We start from the raw sequence: 15,363 nt of genomic DNA, 5'->3' as shown, positions 1-15,363 counted from the left end.
CGGATGACAGAAGCGCACAAAACTTGGAGGCAAATCCTCAGCTAGCGTAAACTGCCTTTGTTGCATTTACTTCAACAGAGCTATGGGATACACGCCACTTGAGGGTCTGCTCCTTGGAGAGACTAAGCACTGCCACACTTATTTTAAAGACAAAGTAGGTAAAAATAAGTTTTAAACAGGCAAATCAACAAGCCTACACTGGTTAAAAGCTTCCAAATTTGGAAAGGAGTCAGAGCTCTACAAATAAAGAGAAAGCATCTTGTAAATCCACATTTCCATGTTTGTTATATAGTTTTTTAACTCAAAAAGTATTGAAATCCTTTTCACTCCTGGACTAGCATCTGGGCTGGAATTTTCTCTAGACTGGAATTTTGTTGAATTTTAATACCTTGCTGTCACCAGAAAACTGAGTAACAAACAAAACACTTAATATAACCTAAAAGACTCTTTAGGCCAATAAAATACACACACAATAAAGCTAACACAAAACTCATACATATTTTTTCCCCTTCACAACAATGGTAAAGTGTTAGACAAATTCTTGTCATATTTTCCAGTATTGCGTGAACCCTGTAAATGAAGCCCATGTTAATATAATTTAGGGCATATGCCATGTTAAGAATATGCCAGTAGCCATGGCAAATCTCTCCTTTGAATTTTCACCTACCCTCTGTTACTGCAGTTTGTAGTTTTATGGTACAATATTGCAGCACTTTTAGACAAGCATGTCAGATTCCATTTTAAGTTTGTCCCCAGATGCTTACAGAGAATTTGTCTCCACATCATTTTGTACCATGACATTCTATTAAACATGTGACTATTAATTTAATTTTTCCTAGCCCAATTTCACTTTCTTCTGCAGAATGGTAGAAGTTCCTATATCTCAGCGGCAAAATCAGCTGAAATCCAAGATGTACAATTACTGTGTACCATAGAAGAGAAAAACGGTCTCAGATTCTCGAATTTTGAATAGCAGCCTAATACTGTAAATTTATTGAGAAGAAAATCATTTTTAAAAACCGGATTACAATTCATTTACCAAGATTTTGTTTTAGCAGTTAAAAACCATTTAATAACAGGCCTGACCACAAAATCGTGGCACAACAGAAACGTAGGGTGTAAATGTGACATGGAATGCATAGAACTTTCCTGGGCGGACATGCCACAGTAAATACAACAGTCATAATCATGAGTGGCTTTATCACCTAGAAGATAAAGGGTGTATATAAATATTGTAGAGAAACATTTAAAAAACCCGCATTCTTTTATTTTTCAGAAATGGGGGGTACGTTCAGTTCAGTCAAAAATGAGTATGTTGGCCCAAAAGGGCCTAATTCCTGTTCCTAAAATTTCCTATGAAAAAAGAAAGCATTAACGATTAGATGGCAGAAAGTTTGTAAAATATCAACTAAGGAGCTAATTCCCAAAAGACGGAAAATGTGGTGTTTCAAAAAAATAGTGAACAGCATTAAACTTGAAGAAATAATGCTAGGAAGAATTCCCACCATTTCTGCTACTTTGAAGGTATCGATCAGCCACAAAAGCCCAGTCCATTAACTAAAATGGCAGTCTGTCTATTGGGGTCTTTGGAGATGGAGTTTGGGTGGGATTCATTTTACAAAGCAGCACAAAATAGTAGGAAACATTTTTGAAACTTACAGTACAATGGCCTTGGGGCTCTGTGTCTTCATTGAAGGTGGCAACAATTACCTAGATTGCATAATGCTGCTATATTCAATGTCATTTAAACAAAAATACAAACCTGAAAAACCACCACTCACTGATTAAAACAGATACATTTGGCCTTCCAAGCCCACCACCTCTGCACCAAACTTGTCATTTGCCACTCACTCAGTGCCTCACAAGATTATGAAACAGTGACTTGTCTAAATTCAAAGGTTTCTAACCTACAACTGTCAAACTCCGATTTGCCCAAAAAAGGGGACTATGAACCCCTCAGCATCATCCCATATTGTCTGAATGTGTCACGTTTATGGGACAGAGCTCCATACTGTGGATACATACTGCATTTTCTCAGCAATGTGTCTACTTAAACACCATTTTCCCATTCAAATTTCTCCTCTTCTCATTCTTACAATCAACCAAACACCACATTTGTGAATCTAACTTAATTCCCCTCTCCTAAATCCAGGAATTTAAAAATAGCAATCTGAATGAGCAGCATTTGATATGATCCCAAAATTAAAATCATACCATAAACAAACATTAAAACCAGGCCTTCCTATATCAAAGAAGATATGCTTGGCTGACTTGAGATTGTTTATTTCCCTCTCCTAAGTCAGATCTCTCACTCACCTGTGACTTCGTAACTCATGAGCTGTTGAGTCTCTTCACCCAACGGGTGTGTCCCTTTCTAACCCATTCCACACTTCCATCTAACTGAACTAAGTGAAACTTGTAGAGCAGGAGTATGGTAACTCAACGTCTTTGTTCAATAAGCCTAAGAGACACTGTGGAAGGGGAAAGGTAAGGTTTAAAAACTACTAAATAAATTACATAAAAGTTCTGAAATCAACACCACTTCTGAGGCAGCCTTGCCAGAGACCTGTTGGGTCCCTCTCTTCTCTGAAGCACCTTTTGAGTTGTATGGATGTAAGAATAACTTTAACTATAGAAGCTATTTGCATCTTTTTAGAATCACGTTTTGATGATTATAAAATTTTTTATCTATTATACAACATAGGTCCAGCTACACTGAAAAAATTACACCGCTTATTGAAATACATTTCATTTTAGAAACAGACTACTAAATAGGTCTATACAAAAAACTCTAAAATAATTTCTGTAGTAAAATAAAGAGTGCGTTAGGAGAGCTACACAAACAAATTTTTTTGTCTTTCTCTATAATGCTTGATATACTGTGATACGTGGCTGGCTCGCTCTGTAGCCGGCACCAAAAGCTGAAAAGAATTCATTACGATACACAGTGATACAATTAATGCTCTGTATTAATCTCACAGCCTTTCCGATTAGTACAAAGGAAACCAGGCCCATCCCCTCTTTGAGGAGAAGTCCAGGATATAAAAGCAAGCATACCTCATCAGCTGATATGAAATTATAAAATTCCACAAATCTCAGTATTTGAAATTTATAAAAGTCATCAGTAGAACGCAAGCAAATTGGGTTTCAGTCCCTTTGGTTCCCCTGGTTCAAATGATCACTGCTGATCCAATAGAATTTTCTTGTTCGTTAACTGATTCATGGGAGTACCAGGAGAGATTGAAAGATCTTCACGAGCTCTCCCTCTGCAATTTCCAGGAGGGCACATTTCCATGTGCATAAAACAGGAAAAACAGCTGGCAGGAGGCAAAGGTGTTAGTGGTGTTGTGCTGAAATGTTTTTTTCTGCCAGGTGTCGCAGAAAGTTGTCCTCACTCTGGCCTCTATGATTTAAAGGCTCACTCTTAAAAAGGGCTGGAGGTGGGGGTAAATGAGGGACTGGGGGGACTGGGAGATGGTGTGGATGAGGGTGGAGATGAAGGTGTGAATATGGATGCGGGATGGGACGTGGCGGGAGCGTGTTCACTGGGTTCAGGTTAATGGGTGGAGTTGGGGAGGTGGGTGTGTTTGCTACAGAAAGGACTGCGGAAGCAGGAGAAGTTGTGGTAAGTGGGATCTGAACAGCAGGTGGCACATTAACGGGGCTTGTGACTCGGAAGCACTTCTCCTTGTGCGCCTTGAGCATGTTGGAGAAGCGAAATCGCTGGCCACACACATCACATGGGTAAGGCTTCTCCCCTGTGTGAGTTCTGCGGTGTCTCTTCATGTTTGGGCGGCTGGTGAAGCTTTTGCCACAGATTTCACAGATAAAAGGCTTCTCTCCTATAAGACAAACACAGCAGCCAGTTAGGCTGAAAGCTTCTGCTAACAATTTACTTCAGCTATAAGTGGTCAATGAGTTGTATATTCCACAGACTGCACTCTTCCCTACTTACGGCCAAAATAAAATCACAGCCGACACTGCTTTCCCAAAAAAGCCCTCAATCTTTGTAAGCTCCTCTCCCAGCTTCATAGTATGGTGCATGAGGAGACCTCTAAAAAGGCTAGGTAACGGGCTTCTTCAAACCACAGTAACATGAAGAGAAACATGCACAACCACTCATTTTTGCAGTTGAAATACAGTACACAGTGCAGTGGGAGAGGAGGTCAGGTGTCACTAAGTTACTGGATGGATCTGGGTTGAATCTGGCTTTAGGCATAAGTTTGGTGGGACCGATACACATGGAAGACTTGGCATGTTTATGCCCTGGAGGCGTGTGCACTTTTCTTAGATATGTTCTTACCAGTGTGTGTTTTCATGTGCTCATCGAAGTACTGTTTCATGTTGAAGTCTTTGCCACACCACTGGCACATGAACTGTTTGTGCCCAATGTGGATGCTCATGTGGGAACGCAGCTGGTACTTGTACTGAAACCTTTCATCACAGTTCTGCAACAGACACAGACCTTGACTTTCAGGCATCTCAGGTAAGCAAGCAATGAAGTTGCAGAAGGGTGTTCTACTGTTGCATATATAGAAATCCAGAAGACCACCCCAAAGCAGTACATGCACCAAGAAAACATACAGTGCAGAGATGATTTTACAACAGTAGGGCATCTAGTTAAAAATGCATATATGAAACACACACACTACTGATACCCACAGTTTTGTTTTTTTTTTTTGGGGGGGGGGGAGGGGTCCATTATTAGGAGCATTATCTTGTGTACCCAGGAGGTACAGCCTTAAAGAGATTTATGAAAAATCAGGGCTTTGAAACTGCTCATCGGATACCTAATGGCCACAAGTAATATGAAAAATGACTCTCCATTTTACTAACAGTTTGTCTCATTAGAAAGCTCAGTGTATTCCTTGCACTGCTGAAGAGGGAAAACAATGGACTCTTCCAACAGCACTTTCTCTGGATTCTGTTGCATCCTATTGTAGTTTGGCATGTAGATGCCTGGTAAGTTTAGAACTACACCCACCCCTCCAAAGCTAGGACAGAAAGGGATGTTTTGTTTCTTCATCCTCCCCAACACTGATGAAAGTGATGGCAAGCTTTGTTTTCCTCCATTTTTCCTGAAGGTGCTAGGAAGAGAGATCTGGATAATTGGTCTAAAGATTTCTTCCTACCCTCCTTCATTCCTGGTTTTGGAAAGAAAGGGAGAGCTTCTTACCCGCTTTACCCTCTCACCCCCTGAATCAATACCCCTTTTCTGCCCCCATAGTATTCCCAGTAAAGGAAAAAATGACACACCGTAATTGGCTACTTCCACTGCAGCACTGAACCAACCCAGATTTCTTGACAGTTTTGCTTTACTCCCATCTGCACTTATGCTCTGCTCTCCCCAGAGAGTACATTTTTTCCCAAAGCCTTAATACAACTGCACCTCATTACATAGATAAGACATTTTCACATTTGTAGCTACTAGATGCATATGCCTCATACCCTGTCAACACATCATTAAAGTGGCTGCCTCACCTCACATCTGAAAGGTTTCTCTCCAGAATGCTGTAGGGAATGCACTTTGAGCGACATACTGCGTTTGAATGATTTTCCACAGGTTTCACATGTAAATGGCATATCCTTTGTATGTGCTGCAACATATATATTACATTATGAAAAAAGGTTACTAAAAATGCAACAAACACATTACTTCACTCAAAATCTCTCATTCTGGACTCCTGAGGAGAAAGACTGGTACTATAGAGATGAATACTATCTGGTGTTCCCAGTACTACGGACATACATTTTTAGTTTCCCTCTAACAGATTAAGCTAAGGAAGTTAGGTTACTTGCATTGTAGGTTATATATTAAAAACAGTTAAGACCAGGAAGACAACAAGCTATCAGGCTCAGCAAATATAAGCAGCAAGAACTCACCAACCATGTGCTTCCGCACATGGGCCATTGTGTAGAACTTCTTTTCGCAGATCTCACAGGAGAACTTTTTCTCTGCATATCCATGAACAATCTTGATGTGTTCATGGAGAGACCAGAGCTTCTTGAATGATTTCTTACAGGAAACACACTGAATGAATGGGACAAACAAGGAAGCTTAATTCACAAAGAGTTTCAAAGCCACAAGTCACATATCAACTTGATCAAGGAAGAATGTCCCCAAAACAAGGAAGGTAGTAAGAATCCCAACATGTACTTCAGCCCATATTCACTGTTTTTAAGAATTTGGAAAATTTAGATACACTTACAAGGAGTACAGAACAAGGAAGAGTGGAATGAGGGAACAGAGGTTAACACACTTGCAGTTTGGTGCCATCTGCTGACGTCTCAAGAGCAGTGCAGCTACTATATTACAGTATCCTGTTTCCAAAACCCAGTGGGATCTATAGTGTCAGCTCATGTTAGGTTGGACTGTCCAGTCAGATTCTAGTATTGGAAGGAGAGGTTTAGAATGTCCATATCAGGGTCCTTGTTCAGCGCCAGAAAGCAAGAAAACTTGGAGGCTTTGCATAACTCTTGGCATGGCTCTCTACTTTTCTTGGCAGCAGGACTACATAGGAAGAAACATCTTAATGCCAGAGCTCAAACTCCAGCAACAAGCCCAAAGGAGACAGCAATACATGGCCAGATTTCCCTGTTTCTGGAACTTTAGGGCCCTGAAAATTGTAAGGTCAGAAGGCACTATGCAACCACCTTAATACTGACCTGGTGCACTTCTGGACACTGCTATTCTAATCTTGATCCTTAATTGAGCAGGGACGGTCAACTGTGTGGTGGTTTTATGAGGTGGATAAGTAAGGCGTAAAGTCACACTGAAGTCATTTTCACTAATTACCTAATCCAGACAGCTGGATGCCAAATAGTCATGAGTTCTAACCCTGGCCTGTACAATGACACTGTGTGATCTTGGACAAATCACTTAACTTCTTTGTGTCTTACTTTCTCCCTCTGCAAAATGAGGATATAACCTGCAGGGGTGTTGAGGAACAGTTAAATTCTTTATTTCACTTTCAAGAAGGAAAGCACTATACAAGTATACTAAGCAAGAATTTAAACCCAGTTCTACAGAGGTGAAAGCCTAATACACTAACTCACGTAGACAAACTACTTCTAACCCAAGAACCTTGTTTGCCTTGCCTTCAAGACCATTTTATATTGGGAAATATGCAGTACATGACCTCTCAATTCAACCCCAAACCCCAACCCCACCATTACCATGAAATCTCCAGACAGGATCAAGGACAAGCCTCTCATGTACACCCCCATTTTCAAAAGAACATTAATGATGAACATGTTTAAAAATCTTTGTACAATTTTATACATTTCAGAACAGTTGTAAATGGAGCAATATATGAAGATACCAAACATTTTTTATCTTTGAAGGGAAAGGGAAGGAGTTCTCTAGAAATTTTAATCTTTCCTGGCTGTCATTCATGCTGCTCATGTCATCCTGCTCATGCTCAAAGTGAGCTGGACGCAGTTTTCTAAGGAGACAGTCAGTGCCACTCCTGTCAACATGAGGTGTTCCTCCCCCCCCATGGGCAAGTCATACTGCCTTCACAGTGCACCCAACCTTTGCTGGCCTGGGAGTTTGCATACCACACTGCCACCAGGAAGAGCCTTCTCCTTTCAAAGGACCTACTTGGAGATGTCAGGAACAAACTGCAGTCGATGGTGGAAAAACCCTGGAGAGTAAAGCAGTGCTAAAAAGTGATCATTTGATTTAACACAAAGTTCAGCCATTGGGATATGGAAATCTAGCATTTCCATGAGCGATCAACAGCAAGTAATCGGGATACACCAATTTAATGTCTGGATACAGCCTAACACAACAATAAAAACCTTTGTAAAGGCACTAATTTTGAAAAGGTACTTATCCAACAGAATACAAAGGCTCTTTTGGAATGGCTACAACCCATCATATAGAGCTATATTTAGGTTTACACATGACTGAACAGCCATTATCATCAGTCCAACTGGCACTTATGTAATCAAGCCACATGGGATTTGTTCTAGACAAGGCTCCATGTCTGTCTTGGCATATTAGAACTATATTACGCAACTCTCCCCCCACCTCTTCACTGCCTTCCCAATCAAATTAATTTTTTAAAAAGCTACTCCCAAATTTTCATTTTTAACATGCTGCAAGTTTTAGTACTGACAAGGTATAATTGCATAATAGATGTTTACAGGGAGAATCTGAAGAAGATAGTCAGGCACCCATGAAGTTTTGGGAGACAGTTTTTGGGTTCTGAGGCTTTTGATACGGGAGAGGGAATATATTCTCCTCTTTCCCTCTCCCTTTTGGGCAGAGGCAGAAGTGCCTAAGGTATTGCCTACATGAGAGATTTTTGCATTAGTGTAGCTACACCAATACAGCTAAACCATCGCAAACTCCCAACACAGATATTCTGCACTGGAATAAAGCAGGTCTTATAGGTGGGCTGACTTATCCTGGGTACAGTAGTGCAAAATGTCTTGCACCAACATAAGTCATATCTGTTAGGAATTTGGCACTACAGTAGCTATACCAGTGGCTAAAAATCAGCATAAACAAGGCCTTATGTTTGACTCACATTTAAAAAGTTATCTGTGTAACCAATAAGGGCGAGACTTTTAAATGAACACTTAGATTCTAGCACCTACTAGCCCCTGGGTCCTACAGTTTACATATTATATTATGATGAATATATTATATAAAGGCAAAGATAAAATTTTGCTGAATTTGAAATAGGTCTTGGATAAAATTTTCATAAGCACTTAAAGACTTAGGAGCTTAATTCTCATTTCATAAGTGACTCAGTCACTTAGGAGCCTAAATCTCATTGAAAGTCAACTCCTAAGTGCCTCAATCACTTTTGAATGTGTGACTTAAGCTTCTAGTCCATTTTTACTCAATATACTGCATACTAACAATGGTCAAAAGACTAACTTATTGTACCAGTGATGCCTTTCAAGTGTGGTAAGTGTCCTGACAAATACTTCTGTTCAATGTTCCCAGAAGTCCCTTATATACCATACGTTAACTACTTATAAAATCCCATTGACAGTTCTAAAAGATTATTTGCTGTGAGCTGAGTCACCTGAATGACTATACCATCCTGTAAATTTATACTTAAGTGGTCTCTGCTACACTACAAGCTTTAGAAACGTTTCATTTAAGAAGTGCAAGGATTTTTTCAATTCATTGATAGGCATGAGCAAATTTGCGGATGATACTAAATCAGCAAATTTGCGGATGATACTAAACTAGGAGTGGTAGATATGCTGGAGGGCAGGGATAGGATACAGAGGGACCTAGACAAATTGGAGGATTGGGCCAAAAGAAATCTGATGAGGTTCAATAAGGATAAGTGCAGGGTCCTGCACTTAGGACGGAAGAACCCAATGCACCGCTACAGACTAGGGATCGAATGGCTAGCCAGCAGTTCTGCGGAAAAGGACCTAGGGGTGACAGTGGACGAGAAGCTGGATATGAGTCAGCAGTGTGCCCTTGTTGCCAAGAAGGCCAATGGCATTTTGGGATGTATAAGTAGGGGCATAGCCAGCAGATCGAGGGACGTGATCGTTCCCCTCTATTCGACATTGGTGAGGCCTCATCTGGAGTACTGTGTCCAGTTTTGGGCCCCACACTACAAGAAGGATGTGGATAAATTGGAGAGAGTCCAGCGAAGGGCAACAAAAATGATTAGGGGTCTGGAACACATGACTTATGAGGAGAGCCTGAGGGAACTGGGATTATTTAGTCTGCAGAAGAGAAGAATGAGGGGGGATTTGACAGCTACTTTCAACTACCTGAGAGGTGGTTCCAGAGAGGATGGTTCTAGACTATTCTCAGTGGTAGAAGAGGACAGGACAAGGAGTAATGGTCTCAAGTTGCAGTGGGGGAGGTTTTGGTTGGATATTAGGAAAAACTTTTTCACCAAGAGGGTGGTGAAACACTGGAATGTATTACCTAGGGAGGTGGTAGAATCTCCTTCCTAAGAAGTTTTTAAGGTCAGGCTTGACAAAGCCCTGGCTGGGATGATTTAATTGGGGATTGGTCCTGCTTTGAGCAGGGGGTTGGACTAGATGACCTCCTGAGGGCCCTTCCAACCCTGATATTCTATGATTCTATGAGGATGCAGCAGAATGTTTAATTTTTACATACACACACACACACTCACACTCAACGGCAATGATGTTTACATTTCTACTTAGATGACATAAGGGGCATTTATAGTGCATCCATAGTCTACTATGCACTAATTGATGCTACAGATACCTCAAATTAATTTTATACAAATATTTATTGGCTTTTTTCTTTCTGATCTATTACAGGTAAACCAATAGGTCTAACTTCTCCTAGACTATTGTCTACCTTGAGGAATTTTAGGAAAAAAAATCCTACTGGTGCTGTCACTGGTTCAACTGCACCTGGTGTTAGCATCAGTAAAAGCCTTAGTGTAAACAAGGCTCCAGTGGGTTACAAAGCTTTTATTACCATGTCAGTTAAACTTCTTGAGAAGCAGGTTTATTTGACAGTGGTAAAAATACCAGAAGCTGCTGCTGTCTTGTGTACACTAGGTCTTCAACTGATGTTAACACCAAATGTAACTGAATTCGTTGTAGCACTGCTGGATTATTATTTTTAAACACCAAAATGCCCAGGTATAAAATGGCTTTATACTAGGCCACTTCATTACATGGCTGTCTCCTGGATATTTGGTTATATACATTGGCTTGTCATTAACAGATCGTGCCCAACTGTTTTACTGCAATTCTAGCTCCAGATTCTACTTTGTATCCATTCTCAAGCCTTGTCTGCTCTTAGAGATAGTTCTCACTAGGCCAGGAATGGCCACCAATCAGTGTAGCTGCATCAATCCTGACCCTTATTTGTAGACAAGGAGATACAGGTGGGTTTGCACCAACTGAGGTTTACCCATGTTTGTATAGGGGAAAATCCAGGCTTGCCTTGCCTATATTTAAGAGTCAGCACCAGTGTAGCTACACCACATGCCAGCCACCAATGGCTGAGTCAGGGGTACTCCTAAGCATAGATATGGTCTCAACTTGGCAGTGAAAACCATTCTGGAATTTGTGTGGTCCAAAGCCTAACCCATTGTAACCTCAATTTTTAAAGCCCAGTCTGGCCTAATGGACAGAACACTGGATTGGGTTCCAGGAAACCTGGGTTTTCCTTCTGGCTTTGACACTGGGCCGCTAAGTGACCTTGGGCAAGTCACTTCACCTCTCTCTGCCTCAGTTTCCTCATTTGTAAAATGGAAATAACGATGCTGATCTTTTTTGTAAAGTGCTTGAGATCTACTGAAGTGCTCAATAAGAGCTAGGTAATAATAATAAATAATAATTTATCCTTCCTTTCATCTCCCTCTTATGAGCTGGAACATAAGGTAAAACAGTTCAGTCAGAAATGTCACTTGAAATGTACTTCTACAAAATTGGAAAGTCTGCATTTATTTAAAAATTGTTACTTTTTTCCTATATATATTCAGTGTTTTCTATTGTTGTTTACTAACACTGTAAACTGCATATCAGTACAGGTCCAGAAATGCAATTTAAAATAAAAGGGAAAGCTGTCCAGAGACTTCATAAGCAAATTCTAAGTAAGGTCAAAAATTATTGGCTGCTGTACCAAAAAGTTAAGATCCATTTTAGGTAAGAATCCAAGCTTCACAGCTAGGATTATTTTCAGAATACTGGAGCAGTCCAGTAACTTGTTCAGAAACGGGCAACAAAAATGATTAGGGGTATGGAATGGCTTCCGTATGAGGAGAGATTAATAAGACTGGGACTTTTTAGCTTGGAAAAGAGACTTCTAAGTGGGGATATGACAGAGATCTATAATATCATGACTGATGTGGAGAAAGTAAATAAGGAAGTGTTATTTACTCCTTCTCATAATACAAGAACTAGGGGGTCTCTAAATGACAATAACAGGCAGCAGGTTTAAAACAAACAAAAGGAAGTATTTCTTCACACAATGCACAGTCAACCTGTGGAACTCTTTGCCAGAGGATGTTGTGAAGACCAAGGCTTGAACAGGGTTCAAAAAAGAACTAGATAAATTCATGGAGGATAGGTCCATCAATGGCTATTAGCCAGGATGGGCAGGGATGATGTCCCTAGCTTCTGTTTGCCAGAAGCTGGGAATGAGCGACAGGGAATGAATCACTTGATAATTCATTCCCTATGGGGCACCTGGCATTGGCCACTGTCGGAAGACAAAAAGAAAAGGAGTACTTGTGGCACCTTAGAGACTAACAAATTTATTTGAGCATAAGCTTTCGTGAGCTACAGCTCACTTCATTGAAGCTCACGAAAGCTTATGCTCAAATAAATTTGTTAGTCTCTAAGGTGCCACAAGTACTCCTTTTCTTTTTGCGGATACAGACTTACATGGCTGCTACTCTGAAACCAAAGGTTTTAATGTTCTGGGCTGAAATGGGGCCTTCTGCTTGACTGTCGGAAGACAGGATACAGGGCTAGATGGACCTTTGGTCTGACCCAGTATGGCCGTTTTTATGTCACGTTTCAGTCAAATGTACGTATTCTTTTTAAAAAGTGCCCTCTTTTGGTGATACTCATTGGATGGGAATAATTTACTGCCCTTCTGCCTTTTAACATTTCAACTACATTAAAATGGAATTCACGGGGCTTTACCCTGGGGCAGTGGGCCTATTTCACCACTAGGATGCAGCACTGTGTTAAGTTTTCTTTAACAAAGCAAGACTAAATCATCAGATAAAACAACAATGACCATGGTTATGAGATAACATATATGCCTAAGAGCAGAAAACAAGTCACAGATAAGTCAAAAAGCTCAGAAATTGTATTCCATAATTTAAATTATTTAAATGATTCTTTCATGGCAAAGATTTCCACTGTTGTGTATATAACTAAAAGTGACAAACCTTCTGGTGAGATGCAGTCCAACAAAAATCTCCCTACTAACAGCAAATTCAAAGGCTAATCTATTATTTATTCAGATTTTGCAGCACTGCAGAAATGGGCAGGTTTATGATCAGGTTCACCTTTTGCATTATTAGAAGGATTTCCACATACCTATGTACATGTACACAAACACCATTGTAAATAATATGTCAAGAGAATTTGAATCATCTTAATGTGATCCAGAAAGCAAAGATGACAAATTAACACTTTTCACATCTTGAAGGTGTTACAATTTTTCTAGGTCACTTGTGTCAGCCAACATTCTACACATTGCTGATTCCCTGACACTTGTCACCATTTTGTTCTCCCCTCAAATTCTTACCTTTACACATTATGTCCCTGATTTTCAAGGGTGCCAAACATTCAAAACTTTGACTGAAGCTACTGGAAGCTGCAGGTGGGTCAGCACCTCTGAAAAATCAGGTCCTATTTTGCACAAAGTGGTGCACTGCAGACAAGTTTTCAACCCATTATTCTTGTATCTGGCATTTGTTAAAAAGTAGTCTGGCATCTTCCCACAGTGTAGATTAATCCTAGCAAGAACTCTGCTAAAACAGCACACGGGGCACCCTCTGGTCCCTACAAGTTATTTCCTTTGGCAGACACCAAGAAGTGCTGACAGGTAGAGGCAGATCTCGGTCAGGACCTTGTCTCCATAAAAAAAATTCCCTCTCTGGTGTCCACTAGCTGTATCCAGGGCACAACAGAAAGGTGTGGAAATCTGGCAAGCAGGTGAACTAACCTACCTGAATGTTTTTTTCACAGTCTGTTTGCTGGTGAAGGGACAGCTCACTTTCTAGAACAAATTTCTTCCCACACTTGTCGCAGATCTGCATACGCCTGTGAGTGACGTTCATGTGCTTCTCCAGGTACCAGCGTGTGTTAAACACCCTGGGGCACTTTTCACAGGTCAAAGTCTCCTTTTCTTCACACTTTGATTTCTGCACAGGTGCCTTGGGCTCCTTTGCAGCTTTCTTCTTACGCTTGGGGGGCTCCACACTCTTTCTACGGCCCCTTGTAGTTCTGGGTGAAGGAGAAGTTGTGGCTGCTGCAGCAGATGCAGCTCTCCTTGTTCTCCTTTGGGTAACACTAACTTTTTCCACTCTTTTCTCTTTTTTCTTCTGCCTCTCATTTTCCTCATCATCATTACTGTCTTCAGTGGCCTCTTCCCCACTGTCACCCTCCTCTTCCTCACTGCTGGTCTTAAGAACAGCAGTCTCTTTGGACTGGGAGGGGACACCCTTTTCCCCTTTTGATACATTTAATGTTTGGTTGTTAAGGTTTACCTCCACTATAATCTGCTCCCTTTTGTAAGTCACTTCATCTTCCTCCTCTTCTTCCTCCTCAGAGTTGTCCGAGTTCTCTCTATCTTCTTTCACAGCCCGGACCTCTCCCACTGATCTGTTCTCCCTGAAATATGGCTGCTCCTCTCTTTCATGGAGATGTGGTTTACTCATTTTGCTGTCCACCAACACAGAGTAAGGGCTTCCTGACTCTCTTTTGTACACTTTGGTGGACAGATCAAGTTCCTGACTGGAAGCATGATAAAATGTGGGTGGCACTTGACCACGACGGCTTTCCTCTTGCGCCATCCCTGCTACGTGCACAGCACTGTTTTCAACCAGCTGTTGGTCAGAATTGGCTGTTTGACTCATTGGGGGGGGGGCCCTGATTCATTGAGCACCTTTGATCCCAGAAAAATCAAATAAGCTGCTGTGAAATATGATGGGCTTTCAAGATGATGCCTGTTCCATCAAGACAGAATGACTAAAATACGACTCTCTCCTGGTGTTTAGCACTGAAGTGTGGATCACAGAATTCTGGTATTATGGCAAGAGCAGAGCTGTAGTAAATATTCTTCTGAAGAAAGCGACCAACCAATCTCCAAACATCTTATCTACAAAGAAGAACAGAGAAAATTAAGTCAGTTTCTTAAAAATAATTGAAGAAATGTATCCCCCAAGCTCCTTGTTTTCTTTCCAGGTGTACAATTTAGGCAGAGCCCAGCAAGATCGACCATACCAATCGTTAATTATTCATTATGCTTAGTGGTCTATTCTTCAAATTGCCAAACAAAAAAATCTTATTTCCACTGATTACTGGCAATGGTGCAGATCTCAACAGACCCTCCGGGAGAGATAAGAGATTATCAAACTGTAAAATATGAAAATGGACCATACTACTAGGTCCACAGCTTATAGTGGATAATGTGGGATAAAGGCCAGGTGCAAAGAAAAAAAAGGGTGCCCACCATCTTTTTTTTTTTTTTTTTTTTTTTTTTAATTAAACTTATGTCTAAAAGCATCCTGAATGATATCCTTCCTAAAAATCCCTCCCCCCTCCCAAATTTTGTTTTTTTTAAATCTTTTACATTACAAATTGAAGTCTGCTCTACCCTGTTTTCTGATGATCTATGGAAAGATGGAGAACTGATAGTATGGCATA

The 15,363-nt window shown here is 40.7% G+C and overlaps 1 protein-coding gene across 1 annotated transcript; it reads right to left on the bottom strand.

Moving 5' to 3' along the window:
- Positions 1–283: 283 nt before the first annotated feature.
- Positions 284–14,815, bottom strand: ZNF652 (zinc finger protein 652). Its single transcript, XM_074940948.1, has 5 exons — positions 13,665–14,815; positions 5,884–6,031; positions 5,482–5,597; positions 4,304–4,448; positions 284–3,842 (listed from the first exon to the last, which is right to left on the bottom strand). The coding sequence occupies exons 1-5, from the start codon at positions 14,571–14,573 to the stop codon at positions 3,337–3,339; spliced, it is 1,824 nt and encodes a 607-aa protein (XP_074797049.1). The 5' UTR covers positions 14,574–14,815; the 3' UTR covers positions 284–3,336.
- Positions 14,816–15,363: the final 548 nt, after the last annotated feature.

This window comes from Natator depressus, chromosome 27 (assembly GCF_965152275.1).
Source record: "Natator depressus isolate rNatDep1 chromosome 27, rNatDep2.hap1, whole genome shotgun sequence".
NCBI classification, from domain to species: Eukaryota; Metazoa; Chordata; order Testudines; family Cheloniidae; genus Natator; species Natator depressus.
The sequence above is the reverse complement of the archived record's forward strand: the minus strand, read 5'-3'. Positions and strand labels throughout refer to the sequence as shown.

Bases quoted from the DNA above. Each gene is read 5' to 3' on its own strand.
- ZNF652 (XM_074940948.1), bottom strand. From the start codon at position 14,573: ATGAGTCAAACAGCCAATTCTGACCAACAGCTGGTTGAAAACAGTGCT. The intron at 6,032-13,664 runs GTAGGTTAGTTC...CCATTCATTCAG, and splicing joins ACTGTGAAAAAAACATTCAG to TGTGTTTCCTGTAAGAAATC. The intron at 3,843-4,303 runs GTAAGAACATAT...TTTGTCTTATAG, and splicing joins GCACATGAAAACACACACTG to GAGAGAAGCCTTTTATCTGT.